The 20,748-nt window shown below is 40.9% G+C and overlaps 1 protein-coding gene and 1 pseudogene across 2 annotated transcripts in view; one reads left to right on the top strand and one right to left on the bottom strand.

The window, feature by feature from the left end:
• HGD (homogentisate 1,2-dioxygenase) overlaps positions 1 to 20,748 on the bottom strand; it is a 43,256-nt gene that overhangs the window by 7,716 nt on the left and 14,792 nt on the right. Inside the window, 8 exon segments of the mRNA XM_008054305.2 lie at positions 676 to 802; positions 3,044 to 3,148; positions 5,289 to 5,413; positions 7,169 to 7,268; positions 7,828 to 7,907; positions 8,724 to 8,758; positions 9,951 to 10,042; positions 11,754 to 11,813. Coding sequence (XP_008052496.1) covers positions 676 to 802; positions 3,044 to 3,148; positions 5,289 to 5,413; positions 7,169 to 7,268; positions 7,828 to 7,907; positions 8,724 to 8,758; positions 9,951 to 10,042; positions 11,754 to 11,813 — 724 coding nt within the window.
• LOC110595323 lies at positions 16,229 to 16,734 on the top strand (annotated as a pseudogene). Its single transcript, XR_002481751.1, has one exon. The product of XR_002481751.1 is annotated as a 60S ribosomal protein L21 pseudogene (transcript).

The following is a 20,748-nucleotide window of genomic DNA, read 5'->3' as shown; positions in this document are numbered from 1 at the left end:
GAGTCCGTCATTTAGTATAGACAGCAGTCTACTTTGACCTGACAAAATAACTGGAGAAGGTACATTTAACTGGTTCTTTTTTTTTGAGTCAGAGTCTCACTCTGTCACCCAGGCTGGAGTGCAATGGCACAATCATGGCCACTGCAGCCTCGACCTGCTAGGTTGAGGTGATCCTTCTGCCTCAACCTTCCAGGTAGTTGGAACCACAGGCATGCATCACCATGACCAACTATTTTTTTGATTTATTGTAGAGATGAGGCTGGTCTTGAACTCCTGGGCTTAGGCAGTCGTCTTACCTTGGCCTCCCCAAATGCTGGCATTACAGGCATGAGCCACTGAACCCAGCTTGTGACTGGTTCTTGAATCCGACTTAGGTAATAACCTTTCCAAAAACAATAAGCTAACAACATCCCTACCATTCCCCACTCCCCACAAGAAACATCTGAAACGTAAATAAACTTCTTGCTTCACACTTTGTCAGACTTTCTGTCTTCCTTCAGGGCCAGAGAAACTGGAATCTAGACTCAGAATCAATGCATCACTACCATCCCTATGTAAATGGTGGTTTTTAAGCAACTTAAAGTCTGGGGATCATACTAGGTGTCTTGAGGCAGGATCCTGAACTCAAGCCAGGGCAGGGTGTTTAGAAACAACTCAGGCATAAGAGAGACTTACTGTGATAATAAGGAGGTCTGAAGGTCTTATCAGCAACCCCCCAGCGAGGTGGGAAGATGACAAAATCAGCTATGGCCACTCCAGGGCGGACAGACTTGGCAGTCAATACCGTGAAAATGGATGGGTCCTGTGAATGCACAAGGGGAGACTGGATGCACTGTATCATCACACGCGCTTCACCCACACATCAAGGTGTTTTCAAGTGACAGTCTAATTTCTGGTCAAACAACAGAAGTCTGGGCTTTTCATCAAGGTGCAGTAATTACTCATCTGACTTTCCCCTCTTGCTGTGCTTGAAGTAAAATGAATTAACATGAACTAAGAGGATTCTGAACTGTTTTTTCACCCTGCTGAGCCCTCATTACATGCAACCTACTAACCCATGGGTATGAGAACTAATAGCGCCTGCTTCTCAATCTCAGGTCAGGGTGATTAGAGTTGGGATGTGCAGCAGAAGCGATGTTTAGGTAAGGTGGAAATAGAAATAAAACAATATCCAAGTTTTGGTGTAGATGTGTCTCTCTTTGGGGGAATCACAGAGATTCCAGATTGTATCCGTGGGCAGGAAAGTCTGAGAACTGCTTCATTGCTTTCTTACCCTTGTTTGACTCTCAGGTCTAAAATACATCATTTACATCACTACTCTTGGAATTTGTTGTGTAGAGGTGGGATAGGTTGAGGGACAAGATTATGCTTTTTAGGGAACTTTAGAATCCTTTAGTGGAAAGACTGAGATTCAATTTAATTGAAATCAACAATCATGTTCACTTTTGGGTGGCATGCCAGAGTCTGGGGATTCAAAGATGATTGGCATTTTTCACCTGTGCCTTTAGCACTAATTGGGAGGTGGGTGTGCAGCAGCTGTTTCTACTTGAAAGGATCAGGAAAGGATTCAGAGAAGGTGATATTTGAAGAAGCTCTTAAAGAAAGAAAAGGAGAAAGAGAGAAAGCAAGAAAGAAAAAGAAAGGAAGAAAGAAAGAAATAGAAAGGAAAGAAGGAAGGAGAAAAAGAGAAATTGGGGGAGACAGAAAGAAAGGGAGGAAGGGAAGAAGAAAGGAGAGAAAGAAGGCGGGAAGGAAGGGAGGGAGGGAAAAGGCATTTTAATCATAGAAAACAGAAAAGACATCAAAGTAGAGAGATTTTTGCCAAGAGGAGAGAAGGCTAAAATCCACAGTGCATTGACAGAAGGGAGAGGGGCAAGAGGTGTCACTGGAAAATGAGTCTAGGGACAGATGGTGAAGAGCATTAAACACCACGCTTCAGAGCTCTGACTTAATCCTAAACCATGGGATGCCTGCAAAGGTTTTTGAATGCAGTGGTGGAACGATCAGATCTGAATTCTGGAAAAATAACTATAACAACAGTCCAGAGAAGATTGCACCTGTGTAAATTCGAATAAAAATAAACCCAATCCCTATTGCTGTGAGAGTTAACATTTCTTCATCTGTCATGGGAAATGGTCTGAAACTATTAAAGAAAAGGTAGTGAGGCACAAATAAAGCTTTATCGGTGTCTCGGGGTCCTTTCCATGCTGTTTTGGGCTTGATGTCTCACTTTCTTTTTCCTCTTTGGTTTTATTAAGAGTTGCTGCTGTTCAGAGAGGTAATTTTGTCCCCCCAGAGATAAACTGAACTGGCTTAGAGTAATCCTTCTACCTCTGAGTCTCTGACTTTTGTTCTAATTATCCCTTCAGCTTGTGGGTTAAGTTAATCTCTTATGAATTAAACTGAAAAATGAACTTTCCCCCAGGATCTCAGAACTAGCACATTATTAAGAATGTGGGGTCTTGGAGGCCTGCACTGTAGACTGGGGACCTATTCATGACCCCTAACTGAGTAAAAAATATGACTAAGTTCGCATTCTAGAATTTCTCTGATTTAAATTCAAGCACTGAGCATTATGAGTAATTTGGAGGAGGGCTGTCTGCTTCATCAGGAGTAGGGGCACTGGTAAGGAGTGGGGCCGCTGGGATGGGCAGCCAAAGCATGTAGGGCCGACCATTGAGAGTTGTAAAGACAGAGACTTCTCCAAAACTACAAACGTTCTTTCCTCCTCACTCTGTCACTAACATTACCAGTTGGTTGTTTTTGGGGGATAAATTTTCTCCAAAGAAACTAAGTTTTTGCCTGTCTATGAGAGTTATTATGAATACTCCTTAGAAAACAAAACAATGTTCATGGGTGAATAGTGAATATCTGGCTTGGCTCCCCCACTAGCTAGGTTATTTACTACTTTGTGTAACAACTAGATCTAGGGCTTTCAAGGGGGCCATTGGAAATGTTAGATCTGTGACTGTCATTGCTCTACTGTGGACCCCTCTCACCCAAGGATTTCTCTATACCCAGGCCCTACATGATCCAGACTTACTGCATGGTCAAAGGCCACTGAGTTGATGACCATGAAGTTCTCCAGGTTGTATTTATAGGGTGTATAGTTCCCGTGCCAGGCCACAACATTGAATGGAGAGACATCCTAATCACAAAAAGCAGAACAAGATGATCTTAGCACCTCATGCTTTTGTAGCAGTGATCTCACAATATTTACGGGGCATAACTCTCTCTCTTTTAATTTGATTTTACCCTCAATTTAATTATACCATCCACTGGGAGAAGTATAACCTTTAATCATTTTGTGGTTGCTTCACACACCCTCTACTTGATCACTAACCCTATTTTTCCAGTTTATAAGCTGCAGCTGCCTTCCTATCACATGTGCAGCAGAAGCACAGCACATTTTCCAAGTAGTGCCTTTTCAACAAAAAATAACTTAACTGTAGGAAACTGTGGATATCAGCAATTCTCAAACAATCTGGGCTACCTTCTGTTTCTGGTGCAGAGGGCACCTGCTATGATGGTTCTCTAGGTAATTGCAGCTTAGAGGAGCTTTCAGTAGACATAGTGCTTGGGTTGGTGAGTTCAGGAGAGGTGACAAGACCCCTAAGACAGGATCCTCTAAAGGTTTTAAGGAAGGTACTACTCATGAAAGTGAGGTTAGGATAAGTGGAATGACTAGAGATGTTGAGGTACCTGAGTCTAGCAATAGTGAAAGACATTTCCATTCCTAAGCATGTGGAGTTAGGGAGGGAAATACCATCACAGGGCTCTAGCAAGAACTAGAACCACGAAGAAGATGGCTTCCCAGTGGTATGCTGGTAAATAATTAACAACTAATTCTTTTAGAAAAAAAAAAAAAAAAAGCCTTGACATACAGTGTTAACTGATTTCTAGGATGTAAATACTTTCACCATGATCATTTTCAAGCTATCAATGAGATGTCACTGAACAGAGCTGGACAGAGGTGTGCATATCAGCTCTTGCAAGTCAGTATGAATTGACTCCAGCATCCCATCAGGCCTACCCAACAGAAGCTGAGGTCATGCGGGATGCAGCTACTGCCTGAAACACAGTCCTAAACAGGGAGGAAGCAGGGGAAGAAATACTCTAACTTGTCTTTCCTCCTGCCCTCTAATTTCCTGTGGGTTGAACCCAATGAGAAGCCAACTGGCTAGGTAGACCAGATGACACAGTCCATATAGGTTAACCTCCCAGAACACAGATCATAGCAAAGAGAGAATGTATCAGTGGGGGCTCACACAGAGAATAACTAGCACAAGTTCCACTTGGAAAGTGGAAACCTTTCTGGAGGAGCTTCTGGCTGCTTCTAGAATGGCAGTTCTCTATCAACTGTATAAAAAAAAAAAAAGTCTGGGGAACATACTTAACATGAATGTACGTTTCCATGCCCTCTCTCCAGAGGTTATCATTTTTGTCAGGCTGGAGTAAGATCTAGGCGTCTGCATTTAAACCAACCTCCCTGAGGGTTCTGATGCAAATAGTACCTGAATTTTGAGAGAATCTGACCCAGAGAATATGATAATAACTATGTGTCTGCCTCAGGGATTAAATTCAAGTGTCAAATTGGTTGACCTCTACTGTTTAGCGTTAACTGTAGATGCTGTCCAAGGAGAATAACATGCATTTAAAAATACAAAGAATAAGTTGAATAGACAAAACAAAGCAAAAAATAGTGCTAAACAAAAGAGATCTTTGGGTCTTTTTATTATTGATTATTTTATTCTAATATATTATATAGTACTATATTATAGATTACATATTATGCTATTATTGTTTTTGTTTTTATGGCTTTGCTTAGGTTCTAAATTTATGAGGCATAAACCAAGAGAAGCTAATGACCTGATTTCTATTTTTGTGTGTGTCAATCACTGCTTGTATTTAAAAATATGGTGGTATTAAAGAATACAAATTTTGGCTGATCTGTTTGTTAGCTCATTTTCCATTTCAGAACATGTTATGCTGCCTGTGTATTATATTTTCCACACCATTTATTGAGACGTACACATTGCTAGGATTTTCATTGCTTGGTGAATGGTAAGAGCACAGTCCTTGGAGTCAGACAGATATGGGTTTAAATGCTGGTTCTGTGACATTGGTAAATTTTTTATCATCAGTGGCCCGTTCTGATGACTACACATAAGGAAAATTACACCTTTATTTGTGATATTTTAGTGGTGGGGTAATAGTATTGAACTCCTATCAGTAGGTGTTCAATAACTGATCATTCCCTCCCCTTCCTACCAACGCTCTTACTTTACCTGTTTAGAAGCAAACAGCTTGCCCTGGTATTTATTAATCACAGTGTAACCACCTGGGACTTGGCGATCTTCATACCAGGCAACAGGTATTAAGAAATCACGAGGATTGGCCAAGCCGTTGGCTCCTAGAACACAGTCAACCAAAATTCTTTTAGCCACTTCCAAAATGACACAGGAAAGATGACCCAGGCTGGACAAAGAGAAAGACTCTCTTTCATGTCAATAGCCTCTCCACAGATTGCTTTTGCTGCTTCAAGATTCACTGTATTCCTACTCTGGTACCTTTTTAGGAGGACCCAAGGAATTTGGTTAGGAAAAAATTCACAAAAATCAACCATTATCATCCCCAGTGTTACCTCCTAAGGTTGTGGACTGACTATGGTTCCCAAACCATTTATATGTATTACTGAGGAGGAGGAAAGAGAGAAAGAGACCAGATAAGGGGAAAAGGGAAGACCTGACAGAATACCAGAACTATTTCTTTTCAAGGAAACCCAAGAACTCATCTATAGTCCTTGATCTCAGATAGGAAGTGTTACACACTATTGCCCCAGGCATGCCTCTGCTCCTTAGACAGAACTTAGAATCCAAGTCTGTAAAACTGCTCTCTAGCCTGAAAAATGTCTGCCACTCAGAGAGAAGTATTCAGGACTTGCCTGCTTACCTTTGTTTAGGAACGAGAGTTTCCTCCAGAGAAAGAAAATAAATCATAAGACCAAATATGAAAAGCATAAGCGCAAAAACATAATTTAACTCTGAGAGGAGAAACCTTGGGAGTGTTTTATCATTTCCAGCTCCTGGAGTTAAAAAATAATAAGCCCCCGGCTGGTTAGTAAATTATATATACTTTCCAGAGAGTACATGTTCCGTGGAACCTGGAGGCTCTGCTGACTGTAGAGCAGCAGGAAGCCAGAGCAGAGTGGGAAGAGTGGGTGGTGAGCAGGATGACAGACGGCCCACCATGGCTCCAGCTTTCTTTCTGCTGCCTCCCACCTTCCTCTGCATATTTGGATCCCTCAGGGGAGTGACCAGAAGGCACATGCTGGCCTGTCCCTGTTTCGCTCTAAAAAACTGGGGACAAGGAAGGGAAGAACTGGAGGTGTGACCAAAGATAAAACCAAGGGCTAAGTTTCCCAGCCACTCCTTTCACTCCAAGAGATGTTTTGAGAACAGCCCCTCTGAACACGTTCATTTCTCTCCTGCATCTCCTGCCTCCAGCTGGCCAGAAGCATAGGGACGGGAGGGCAGGCGGGGGGGACCTTGGTTCACTTTCAAGTGTTTTAATCTGCCTAATGGGGCTGTGGTTTCTACCTCCGTCATAGCCCTGAGTGTTGTGCTATTTTTAACTGTTAAATGTGTGGATTTTGTGGTGCGGGCTCAGAGGTTCTCAGTCGGGCCCTCCTTTCCATAGGACTTTTCTCACTTTGACTAAAGAAAAGGATCTCCATCCTATGCACAAAGCTCATTCCCACTGGTATGCTTTTGCAAAGTTGTTCCCTTTCCTCTTTACTTCTCCACTTTTCATCAGGAATTAGTCACATCCCATCTCTTCTGTGAAGCTGTTTCAGGTGACTCTGGTCCATAGTAACCCAAAACTTCCACACCCTTTGCAGTATACACTGTGTAACCAGAACTCTATTACAAACTGTTTTTATCTCCAGTGTCTACATACTATTCTAGAGAGATTTGTAATGGGTTGGTTTGCGTTGCCTTCTGTTATGTGTGTATTTTATGAGAAGACACTTAGTTTAGAGAAGTTGTCTAGAGAGAAAAGTTGAAGTTTGAGTGAGATAGTGAGGGGAGAAGGATGTTTAACTTTCACACAATTATCTGTGTCCTGTATCTCAAGCGAGGTTTAGAGGTGCATAGTAAAGATTTACCAATGGGTCCAAGGTCAGGTAACTCAAAGTGGACTCCGTAGACCTCCAAGACATAGCCTCTGGTCTCCTCAAAGACATCTATGCTGAACCGCATTCCTCTCTGGAATGGAAAGCAGACACTGGTGTGCCCTAAAATCACAGTTATACTTATAAAGAAGCTTCCCTAGAGCCATAGCCAGGCTCACATGCAAAAGTAAAGCTTGGTTTGCTGAGTTGTGTTTGAGAGATGAACAGATCAAAGATGAGTTAGAAAGAAAAACTTAATTCATAATCCCATCTGTGAACCAAGCCAATTCTAATCTAACTTCTCATTAGGACCAGAGAAAATAGTAGGCCTGATTTAGTCACATTTTAAAAAATCCACTATTACTTCCTCCACCACCATCAGTGGGAACCGGGCCTTAATCCAGAGTGTGTATAAATATTTAAGAAAGTGAAATGACATGCTCTTTGCTTTGGGATGGTGTGCTATATTAAAACAAAACAGGCACCCCAGTCTGCGTCCCTTCAGCACATAGAAACTTAAGCATAACTCAGACTCTCTCCTCATTGCCCAGACATGACACAGACATTTTAGAGTTGGAAATAGCAGCAGCTGAAACATCTGACTACTCCCAAATTAGTGAGAGGCAGGGAGGAGAAGGGGACACATCACCAACCTGAATGACGCAGATCTCATTGGGCTGTACAAGCATCTTGCCAAATTCGGTGTAAATGAGAAGATTCCCTTTCTGGGGAACTGACAAAAAAAGACAGGGCAGTGGTGAGCAACTCTCTTCATGTGAGAACTATTTCACGAAGAGTAAAGACTTAAGGGCTGCATTTGCTTTTTTATTTCAAATGAAAAGAACCTTATTGAGTCTCTTGGGGGAAAAGGTATGATCTGACAATTTAGATTAGCTCTTTTACTATCTAGAAGAATGTGAATTTTTAAAAAATGGTTGTCTTTTTTTGGTCACTAGGTAAGGAGTTTGTAGATGCACAATTTTGTGAATTGATCAAAAAGGGCAACAGAAATAGGATGGAAAGTCACTCATCTCTGAGAGTTCCAGTAAAATGTTGGCATTTGCTTGTCTAACATCTACACCAAAATGCTGACTCCAAAATATCGGTGCTAAGCCACTAAATAGAGAGGACAGACCTGAGCAAACTCTGATAGACATTCCATTTTAGATGGTCTCCTACAAATTTGAGTTTAAATTGCAGTTATCAGTGACAGATGGACTTTTAGTGAGTGAATCTGAAGAAAAATACAGTTAATAAGGCAATCGCATGTTGGTATTAATCTTTATTTCTTTTCAGTTTCCCAGATCTTTCATATCAGAAAGGCCCAGAAAGATGGACAAAGACAGAGAGATCAAGAAATAAAATAGGGGGTTTGAGGCACACTAGGAATCTTTTCCAGGCCACCCGTGGCCACTAGACCTCAGTCTGTAGATTACACTAAATGAAATAAGATGAGAGGATAAAGAAAAATAATGTGTATAAAATTAGAAAGCAGCTTATGGCTAGGGATCAATTAACAGTGAGAAGGTATGAAGTCTTCATAACTTACCAAACAGGAAGTCCCCATCTGAATTGTAAAAGCATCTGAAACATATAGAATAACTTCTGTGGTTTTCAGTTTTGACATTGTCTAGATAAATTAATTCACTGTCTAGATAAATTATTGTTTAGTGCCTACTACATAATAGGCTCAGAACTGGGTACAAGATGGTGAGCAAAATAGCCTAGTCTCTTCCTCGTGGAACTTAGAGTCTAGTAGGGAATCAGATATCGATCAAATAATTATAGAACTATAGCATAGTTACAGCAAACTGTAATACATGAAAATCAAGTTCAAGGGAATGAATGAACAGGGGCTGGATCTAGTTGGTGAAGTCAGGCTTCTTCAAAGAAAGGACGCATTTGACATAAGAGCTGAAGGCGTTATCTAGTTGAAGGTTTGAGGAGGGGCACAAACATTCCAGGCAGAAGAAACAGCATGTGCAAATGCCCTGAGGCAGGAAGGCACATGTCAGGTTGAAAGAAGCAAATGAAGGTCAGTGTGGCACAAGTGGAGAAAGTGGAGGTGGTCTGATATGAGGTTGGACTGAAAGGGAGGTCTTCAGTGACTTGCCATAGGACTGTGATCTTGGATCTGATTCATGGCTTAGAGCAGTTAAACAGCTTGCACAAGTTGGCTCAGCCAGGAAATATGGAGCGGGGCTTCAGACACAAATGATTTGGCTCCAGAGGTAGCGTACAAAATCACCATGATATTCTGCTTCCCAAAGAAAATGCAGGAATTTCATTGACATATTATACATTTTTTTTAAAGCCAGTATATAAGGTTCTCTACTTAGGAACTTAAACTTTTACAAAACTATTAGCTGAAGCCGAAGTCTGTTAGCTTGATTTGGCACTAACAGGTGGTCCTAATGGCTGCTCTTTAGTATGACTTTGAACTCAAGAACAGCCCTGGAATACCTTAGAAATTAAGGATATTCTGAACCAAACTTGTTTAAAGTCAAAATGCCTCTTGAACTACTCCTGAATTCCAGGGCCCCATCCTCCCTTTTGTTTGCATCATCATTTATGTTACAGGAGTCAGTCAGAATAGAAATGGTCATTTATTATCATTTTCAGTAAATATACATCAACATTGATCTGAAGGAAAAAACAATAACAAAAACAACAATGTGTGTGCATCTATGACTTCACAAGAGTGAGACCTGGCCTCCGACCCTGGCCAGTAGCCCTTGGAGGATGGGCGTGTCCTGTCCCAGCATGAGTCACTTACTTGTTCCCCATGGAAGTGTTGCAGAGGAAAATATGGACAGCAAGCCCATTGTTAGACCTGATGTCTCCAGCTCCACACAAAGTATGCAGCCCCTGGGAGAGTCACATAGCAGAGGGAAAAATAACTGAATTGTGCGCAAGAGGCGGCCCTCCCTCTGGTCCCTGAGGGTCATGAGGCAAGGTTCTTCTAGTGTCTTCCCTTTGGGACCAGTGGGACATTTGGGATGCAGGCTACCTTTGTTGAGCCTGGAATTTACTGACTTGTGTTTGGTAGTTTAGGGCTTATCCTAGTTGCCAGCCATGGCCTAAATCTGGATTATCTTAGTGGCTATGTCAGAAGACCTTACAGAGCATCATTTCATTACTTGGTATTTTATCAATTTGATGCTTAAGATCAACCAAAAGGAGATTCCTGTTGGGGGTACCATTAGGAATCTGGAAGGATTGAGGAGGAAGGTTGTAGCATCAGGGACAACTTAATACCCCTCAAGGATGCCCCACTGTGTAGGCAGCCCTCTGCTTATGAATATGGACAGTTTCATCTCTCCAGAACAGGGCAGAGGAATACATTGTGATTGACTATAGTTCTCTCTGCTGTGTGACCAGATGCTCCACGGGCCTTCTCAAAACAGCCCTCAGTCCCCAAACTGAAGATGGGGAGCCCAAAAAGAGAGAGCTCTGCTCCTCCAGAAATCCACAATGCACACAAGGTGGAACACATCTTTTTGTATTTGAACTCAGTTTGGAAGTTTGGAGTCTACTTAAGTGAGTCTACACAGTGCTTGAAGCACTTATCAAGGATAAGAAATTCAAGATGATTCCAAAATTTGGCCTATGGCTGGGCTCCTAGACTGTCCCTAACTAAGCTATGAGCTGAGGCTTGTCTGCCAGTACCGTTAACTACAAGAGATTCCAAACAGCATTAACTAGAATTGCCTCCCTGAATTGATGCCATTCTAGCCATGGCAGTACCAATAACTACAAGAGATTCCAAACAGCATTGTACTAACTAGAATTGCCTCCCTGAACTGATGCCATTCTAGCCCTGGCATCCATTTCTGGGGGGCCATGAATTTGGATGAAAAATATTTTATATTCATATTCACTACTATCTGAGTGAAATTTATCATTTCCGTCAGTTATCATGAATAGAGGCAACAAACCATAGCCGTATTAGAAGTGCTTGCAACCTTGTCAAAGATAGAAATCATGAAGTTATATTTTTATAACATTATCATTGTTATAAATATCTCAAAATATATACATGCTTATACCATAGTTATTAGATGTTTCCATAGAAATTATGATTTAGTACATTAACAAGGAAGCATATATGACTATAAACCAAGTCAAATTTGTTTTGAAAAATATTTTTGTCACTATATTTCAATGTAATTAGTTTCTTTGTAATTTTATGTAATTTATTTTATACATTTAAAAACAAAGGCATCACCAGACTATCAAAGGGGTCCTTGGAGCAAAAAGGTTAAGTGTTCTAGCCAAAAGAAAGTTTGAATAGGAAAAATGCCTAATTTCCATTGGCCTTTCTGAGATGAAAATAGCTCATGAATGCCTAATTTCCACTGGCCTTTCTGAGATGAAAATAGCTCATGTCAGGGGCCATGTGGTACATGTAAGTATGACATCCCTTGACCAGCCCCCAAAACACCATACACAGGTGGCTTTGTCTCTGCTGACTCCTGATAGGGTTGCTTCTGCCTGGCATTCAGCCTGTAAATGGCTGGATCACTCACCCAGAAAGGAAGGAGAGCCATGGGAAGGGTGTGGGACAGTATTGACTTACGCTCACGAAGTCCACTTTCTTTTGAGATACTTTTGGAATCTCAAATGGTTTCCATCTAAGCTGGAAAAAATACACATACAGAAAAATTACTCCATGAGGGGAAACCATAGCCCCTCTAAATAAATAGCATCAATTACATAGAAGAAGAAGGACCTCCCTCTGTGAGGCTCTGACTATTTGTGATTTTGTTACTTTTAAATTAATGATTATCCATCATTTCCTTAAAGGGGCTCTGTTGGTGTGTATGTATGTGTGCTGAAAACTATATGAATATAAATTGCCTTTTATTCCTTAGTACTTTAAGTTATAAAACTACAAAAAATCATTACTTCCTCTTGAGAAGCTATTTGTTTCTTTTAACATTTTGCTCAGGCACATCAGTGAGTTTTGACTGATGCCGCTTTTCATGCTATTTATAATCAGCTCCCTTTCCTGGCATGCCAGCCTCTCTGTGTGGGCTCCTGACACTGCAGGGGAAGGTTCTACTTCTACTTCCAGCCCTTGGAATTTTAAATTATTTCTTTAAGAAAAATAAAAAGCACCCAGCTGAGAGTGGATTTGGTAAATGCAATACCGGGTTTAGTTTCTTCACCAAACCCCACGTTTGTTCCCCAGGCTGCCTGACGGTTCCGTTTAAATCACAACAATCTTTAATTTAATAATGAAATGATCTAAGGAAGTGGGGAGAAAAATCAGCAGGTTCAGGCCCTACTTGAAGTGTCAGTCCAGCACTTATTAATCAACTTGGCAGCAGGCCTGACTCAGCCAGGCTGGCAGCTGATAAACCCAGCTGCTACATCTCATGGAGTGACCTGCACCCCAAGGACTGACTCCACTGCCTGCAGCACCTGATCAAGGAGGGCCAGGAAGGGCCTCAGTCAGGTCATGGGACTCAGATCATTCCGTATTTCAGGAAAGCAGCCAGTTAGAAGAGGGAGCAGCAAGTGGAAAAGGCGGCACTGAGTTATTCTGCCTCTTAGGCAACAGCCTTAATTTCTTTTCTTTTCTTTTTTTTTTTGAGTTGGAGTCTTTGCTACCCAGGCTGGAGTGCAATGGCATGCTCACAACCACCACAGCCTTGAACTGCTGGGCTCAGGTGATCCTTCCACCTCAGCCTTCCAAGTAGGTGGAACTATAGGCATGCGCCACCATGCCTGGATAAATTTTTGATTTATTGTATAGATGAGGTCTCATCAAGTTGCCCGGGCTGGTCTCAAACCCCTGGGCTCAGGCAATCCTCTTGCCTCTGCCTCCAAAGTGCCAGGATTGGGTGTGAGCCACAGCTGCCAACTATTTCTTTAAAGCAAAGCAAGATGATCACATTCTGAGTCTACTTAAATAGGATGTAAAATGTTGTTTTGGAGCCGGGCTCCGTGGCTCAGCCTGTAATCCGCGCCTTTGGGAGGCTAAGGTGAGTGGATTGCCTGAGCCCGCAGGTTCGAGACCCACCTGGGCGGCGAGACCTCATCTCTACAATAAATCAAAAAATCAGCCGGGCGTGGTAGCGCATACCTGTAATTCCGGCTACTCGGAAGGCTGAGGTGGAAGGATTGCCGGAGCCCAGTAGGCGAGGCTGCGGTGGTCAGGAGCGGCCACTGCACTCCAGTCTGGGTGACTGAGTGAGACTCCAACTCAAAAAAAAAAAAAAATGTTGATTTGGAAAACTGTGTTGAAATCATGCTTCAGAAAGAAGGGAACACTTTAGGACTAATTTTATTAAGAACAATATCTCCTGGCATAGAAGTGGGGACTTGAGAGTAAGTATCTAGAAAAGGTTTGCTCAACTCTGTCACTATTGACATTTTGCACCAAACAATTCTCTGTTGTGGAGACCTGTCCTATACATTGTAGGATATTTTACATCATTCCTAGCCTCCAGCTACTAGCAGTCAATAGCACTACCCCAAATTGTAACAACTAAAAATGTCTTCAGACATTGCCAAATGTTACTTGGGGGAAAATGTCCTCCAGTTGAGAACCTAGGAGGATAATCCCCTGATATTAGGAAAGGTCATAGCTAAGCACTGCTGGATTTTTGAGTGGAGGTTCTGGTATACTACTAACCATTACCTGCTGCTTCCCTCTATAGGAGCAGATCAGAGTTTGTATACCCAGGAAGATTGTCTGGAAGATAATACTACCTAGAATCTTAGTTTCAGAAAGAGTTGTCATTCTGGATTTCCCAATGGAAGGGATTTAAATATCAGATCAGTGGTTGCCCGGGCAACCTTTGGGCTCTGTCTGAGATTTTCAACCTTGGCTACCCATGAGAATCACATGGAAAGTCTGTAAGACCAAGACCAAATGAAATCAGAATCTGTGATGGTGGAGCCCAGCCATCAGTATTTTTAAAAGATCTTGTAATGTGCAGCTAGGGTTTAAGAATCAGCACATCCAACCTGGAGAGTCTGTGATTCTTGTATTGCCGAACTAAGAATCGTACTCAGAAAAGCCCACTCAGTCAACCAACCAACTAAATTGTGGCATCTTGGGCCAGATGTGGCAGTGGCAATGCCGGTTACCAAAACACACGGATGATCAATGAATACAAGTTTAAGGATTTATAAACCTAAGGAAAAAAAGAGAGCAAGAAATGATTTGTTGCTGGGAGAACAATATCTCTACATCTACCTGCAATTAATATAGTTGTTGTGGGTAGATATAAGGTCCTGACGCCAGAGAAGAGGTTTGTCTTCTGTGAGTGGGAAAGACTGAGCCAGAGAAGCTGATGGGTTGGCCACGTCTGTTAGTCATTTTTCATGTTCTTATGCAGCACATCAGCCCTCAGGTTATGAGAAGAGGGAGCCTGGTGTGGTGGATGAAAAGGCAACCACATGATGATGAGGGAGCACACTAGCACCCACATCCCGATGAAGCAATGGTCTTGGATGAACCTTCTCTAGTGCAAAAAAATGATTCCTATCAAATGACAGAGATAGTTTAGGGATAGGAGCCATTTGTTGTCGGGCCTGATGGCAGAAGATTATATGGAGTCTATATTTAGATTGTATAGGGTCTAGATCATGAAGGATAATAAAAACTCTAAGATGGTTCTGATAAGCCCAGTACAAGAGATTTCAGTCAGGAGCTCAGATATTAGGTGATTGTGATATTTAGGTAAATGTGAGGAGGGGAATTTGAGGAAAGGATAAACATAGAGTGAAAGATAGAAACGTTGCCTACTAAAGCCAGATACTCAGCTTAATTATATACTATTTAGAAGTAACTGTCTTATCCAAGGCCGGACCAAAAGGGAAGTGCATTGGACTGAGCCTGGAGGCTTGGTTTCTGCTAGTGACTCTGTTCCCATTTACTCTGTGACCCCAGATAAGCAATTTTCTTTTTCTGGATTGTATTATTTCTTACGTGTAACAACAAGGTGTTGATAAGAACTATAATTCCATAATTCTTTTCAGAAAAGAGCTTCTGAAAGAAGTAAAGGGTGCTTGGTAAGTGATTTAGTCCTTGCTATGGACTAAATTGTGTCCTCCCCAAATTAGTATGTTGAAACCCTAGCCTCCAGTGGGATTGTTTTGGGGAATAGCAGGTGATTAAGGCTAAATGAGGTCATAAATGTGGGTCCCTAATCCAATAGGATTGGTGGCTTTATGAAAAGAGGAAGAGATCTCTCTTTTTCTCTTTCTACATGCACTCAGAGGAGAGGCCATGTGAGGACACAGTGAGAAGGTGGTTGTCTATGAGTCAAAGATGAGCCCTCACCAGACATCAAGCCTGCTGACACACTTATGATTGGGACTTCCAGTCTCCAGAATTGTCAAAAAATACATTTCTGTTGTTTAAGGCACCCAGCCTGTGGTATTTTGTTATGGCAGCCCGACCAGACTAATATAGTCCTATAAACTTTTTAACAGTTTATTTATACTATATATTATTGCCAGTTAGCTCCTTTTATACAGAATTTACTTATTGCCAGCTAGCTCCTTTTATACAGAATTTACTTACTAGACATTTCAAAACCAGTGAAAGTAATTGTAAAGCCCAATGCATTACAATCTTGACTATAGTAAGCATTAATAAATATTTGTTGAATGATTGGATGAATAGATACAAGGTACCAAGAACACTGCTAATATTTCAAAGAACAAGGTCAGAGCAAGTTTGTGAGATTAAAAAAAAAAAAAAAAATCTAAACAACATTCAGGCAATAGCTAGAACATTGAAAAATGTTTTCAAAAGTCCAAAGATTATTTACAAAATGTGAGTTAGTTCTTCATACATGTGCAAAATAATCACAAAATAATCTTTTTCTGATTTTCTTTTCAGTTGTTCCATCAACTGTTGAGAGAGGGATGTGTAAGTCTGCAACTGTGATTGTGAATTTGTCTGTTTATCCCTTCAGTTCTATCATTGTCTGACATACTTTATAGCTGTATTCTGTAAATTCTTTTGGAAAATAAATGTTTACTTGCTAGAAATGAGGTAGTTGAAAATAATTTGACTTTCAGCCAGAACCGCCATTTTCCAGTAATTCGCCAAAATGACGAACACAAAGGGAAAGAGGAGGGGCACGCGGTACATGTTCTCCAGGCCATTCAGAAAACATGGAGTTGTTCCTTTGGCCACATACATGCGAATCTACAAAAAAGGTGATATTGTAGACATCAAGGGAATGGGTACTGTTCAGAAAGGAATGCCCCACAAATGTTACCATGGCAAGACGGGAAGAGTCTACAATGTCACCCAGCATGCTGTTGGCATTGTTATTAACAAACAAGTTAAGGGCAAGATTCTTGCCAAGAGAATTAATGTGCATATTGAACATATTAAGCATTCGAAGAGTTGAGATAGCTTCCTGAAACGCATGTAGGAAAATGACCAGAAAAAGAAGGAAGCCAAGGAGAAAGGCACGTGGGTTCAGCTGAAGTGCCAGCCTGCTCCACCCAGAGAAGTACACTTTGTGAGAACCAATGGAAAGGAGCCCAAGCTTCTGGAACCTATTCCCTATGAATTCATGGGTTAATAGGTGTCAAAAATAAAAGATCTTTGGATCATTAAAAAAAAAAAAGAAAATAATTTGAAAAGTATCTTTAATGATATGCAAAGTTAGTATTAAACATTCTTTGACTACCAAGGGAGGAAGACAGAGAATTAGTGGCAACATTTAATGATCTAGATTCAAAATGCATGCCCAGAGATAAAAATGCCAGAGAACTGCCTTCAGTATTTCCAGAGTCAGGAGATGGAGAGCTGGGCTAGATGATCTGAGTATCCCATTCAACACAGATTATTTGATTTATTGAGCTTCTCTCCAAAATTACCATGAACTCAACTAGATTGGATGAATTTGATGCTTTTGACAACATTGGCTGAGGAGAGGTAGACACATCATTAGAATTTAGTAGCACCTATCCAAGAATTTTGAGGTAGTTGTAGGTGAAATAGTGATCATAATACATAAGCAATTGTTAGCAGCAGTTATGACTGGGAGAGATCCAGAGTAATTGGTGGTGGTGAGATTCAGTTCAGACTATAGAAGGTAGGGGTGAATAAAATGAAACAGCATTCTCTTTCTTCAGAAAATCTGGCAACTTGAGGAAAAAAGGTAGTATGATTTATGTGGAGAGAAATCGGGCTTTGATAGCCCCACTGGAGTTCTTTAAGATAACAGGCAACAGCACAGGTCAGGAGAATCTAAGTCATTGTAATTTAGATTTTCAAAAAACTTTCATGAGGCTAGAAAAAAAAGACAAGCCATCAAGGATAGAAACCTGAATTCCCATTTGACCTTGTCCTTGAATGTAAAGCTAAGGGCTTCATATTCATTACTTAGCACGTGGCATAGAGCATGGAATATAATAGTCACTGAATAAATATTTGTTGGATGACATTTAGTTCTTACATCAACACCCTGAGGCTCCTATGACTATTATCATCTCTATTTTAGAACTGAGAAAACTGGTGATCTAGAGTATTTAAATTTTCTCTAAGAATTGATGCCAACACTCTCTCAGCCCCTCTTATTAAACTATACCTTGACTCCTTGGATCTCAGCCCATCTTGGTCCATTTCCCAAACTATTCCTGATGTCCGTGGCTCCTGAACCCAAACTTTACCTCCTTTCAATAGTCTTGTACTTGGTTTTTCAAACTGACCCTTCCAGTGCTGAGTCACCCTGGATAAGTTTAAATTCCCGGAACACTAACCCCATTAAGGTCCTTCAGGGTCAACATTCTTATCCAATTCCCTTCTATTACTCCATTCACACAATATTTATTGAATCTCTGTGTGCTAGATTTATGCTAGGTGCTGGAGGTAAATACAATACTGTTTCATCCCTCAGGGAATTCATTAAAGAAGACTTTAGAAATGTGAAAACCTGATAGGAAAACAAGGGAAATGGGTACATGCAAATGACTTGGAAGAGAAATGTAAACAGGAATGTCCCTCAGGAATAAGCCCTGGCACAGGGCCTATTTAACACTCTTATACATGAAAAATAAGAAATACAAGCAATGAAATCATCTGGTTTGCAGACAGCTCCAGTATCTTTCCAAGGACTAAAATGTAAGTTGATGGAGATGTACTGTAGGAAGAGTTAGCAAGTGTCCTGAAGGGCTGAACAGGGCAATGGACACTGCAATGTTGGCAAATACCGGTGAATGCATTTAGGTAATGCAACTTAGTCCATTTGTAGGATGATGGGATCTGAGCTATTAGGGAGTAAATTCAATTAATACTTGTAATTTTACTATTTGGAAGAAGTATGTGCTGGATCTAGAAGACATAAATCCTACTCTCAAATACTCCCAGACATATTGAAAGGGTGCAATGAAGAAAGAAAGTGTTATTTAAAAGGAATCTTCGATCATGGGTGGGATTTGGATGGGTGATTATTTGTGAGGGATGAAGAGGAAATTCCAGGTAGAAAAACAGCATAAAGAACCAATGTAGGAGAACTCAGAGGATTGTCTTGGAATGATGACTGTTCTAGTTTGACTGGTAGGTAGTGGACATGAAAAGAAGTGGAGAATTGAAAATCTGTGCTAGTGAATCAGATCTTCTGTCTTGGGAGTTCATACTGAATTGGCAGTGAAGAGAGGGATGATAGTGGGATTTAAAGGTTTTTAAGATGATAATTTAGTAAGCTAAGTCTGGCAGTAGGATATGGAATAGGGAGGGAAGACGCATAGGTCAAGTCATTATACTAGTCAAGGTAAGAGGAAATGAGGTCTAAACCAGGTGGAGTTAAGACAAAGAAGGAGAGAACCAAGAGATCTTGGAAGCAAACTTTACAGCAGTATTTCTTAAAGTGTCAACTTGCAGAGAAATCACCTGGAGAAACTCTTGAGTACCACCTCAGACATACTGAATTAAAATCTCTGGGGAGCAAGGCTGGAGAATGTACAGTTTTCTTTTCTTTTCTCTTCTCTTCTCTTCTTTTCTCTTTTGACAGGGTTTCACTCTGTCACCAAGGCTGGAGTGCAGTGGCACGATCATGGATCACTGTAGACATGAATTCTTGGGCTCAAGTGATCCTCCTGCCTCAGCCTCCTGAATAGGTGGGACTGCAGGTGCATACCACCATGTCTGGATCATTTTTCTATTTTTTTTTGGTGGAGAAGGGGGAGTCTCGATTTCTTGCCCAGGCTGGTCTTGAACTCCTGGCCCTAAGCAATTCTCCTGTCTTGACCTCCCAAAGTGCTAGGATTACAGGGGTCAGCCCCTATGCCCAGCGGTAATCTATATTTTCAACAAGTCCCCTGGTAACTCTTTTTAAATTTTTTTGTAGAGATGGGGATATTGCTATATTGCCTAGGCTGGTCTCAAACTCCTGGGCTCAAGTAATCCTCTCACCTCAGTCTTTCAAAGTGCTTGACCTACTGCACCTGGCCCTCTGGTAACTCTTATGTATAGCTTGGGCATCACCATTCTATGAACTTGGTACCTGATTCAATGTAGGGGGAAAAGGACAAGAAGTTTTAAGGATAACTCTAAAGATTCAAACTTGGGTATGTGAAAAAAAAAAAAAAAAAGGTTGTGCCAGTAATAGCCTAGAAAAGCCCCAAGGAGAAAGTGCTTGGATAGGACTATGATGGTTTCAGTATGAAACCTGCTGAATAGGGCCATATACATGGCAATGTCCAAAGTGGGTTTTAAATTTAGGAAAGAGAGATTTGAAAAACATATTACAAAGAGGTGATATGGTATTTCTTTTCAACAGCAACAACTATCCTTTCATTTCTAAGGCGAGTATTATGGGTTGAATTGTGTTCCTCCCCAAAATTCATTTGTTGAATTCCTAACCCCTAGTACTTCAGAATGTGACTGCACAGAGAAAAAGATTGGAAAGAAAGAGACTAAAACATTAGAAGTGGTTAACTCTCTACACTGGTGAAATTATTGGACATGGACACGTTTATATAAGTTTTAAATAAAAACATGTATTAATTTAGGGGGAATGCATTATTGTTGCTTAATACTTTCAGTAGAGTGGTGTGGGCGGGCTGAATTACTGAGAGTTAAGGAGTAAATGGAGGAGATAAAGTGGGTTTAGATTACTTTCTCAAGAAGTATGGCTGTGAATAAGACAGACTTAAGCAAAAGCTTAATGAGACAGGAAAACCCAAAACATATGTGGCGGGAAGGGCTTTCAAGATGGCAAGGCCTGAACAGTTTGACAAATTAGACAGAAAATACCCTGTAAGTGTGTATTGTTTTGAGACATGTATGATAATTTGCCTGTACAAGAAATAGCAGGAATTTTATAATATAATTTTTAATTAGCTTTGAGGTATTTCTCACTTGGTCCAAATATACTAGTTGAGAACCAAAAGGTAATTTTCTCAGCTGAGTCTTAACTGGGTCAAGAGTCTGACTTTCCAACAATCAAGAGGTTAGAGATGCAGTGATTAAAAAAAAAAAATTTTTTAAAGGACTTCTAAAGAAAAATGCTGTTTCATAAATACTAGCTGAAATCTGTAAAATCATGGTTAGCTTGAATCCAGATTTGTTTACTAAATTCTGAGACTTCAGA

This window comes from Carlito syrichta, unplaced genomic scaffold, assembly GCF_000164805.1.
Source record: "Carlito syrichta isolate Samal-C Ts95f unplaced genomic scaffold, Tarsius_syrichta-2.0.1 Scaffold289403, whole genome shotgun sequence".
Lineage (NCBI taxonomy): Eukaryota > Metazoa > Chordata > Mammalia > Primates > Tarsiidae > Carlito > Carlito syrichta.
This window is presented reverse-complemented; position numbering and strand designations above follow the sequence as displayed.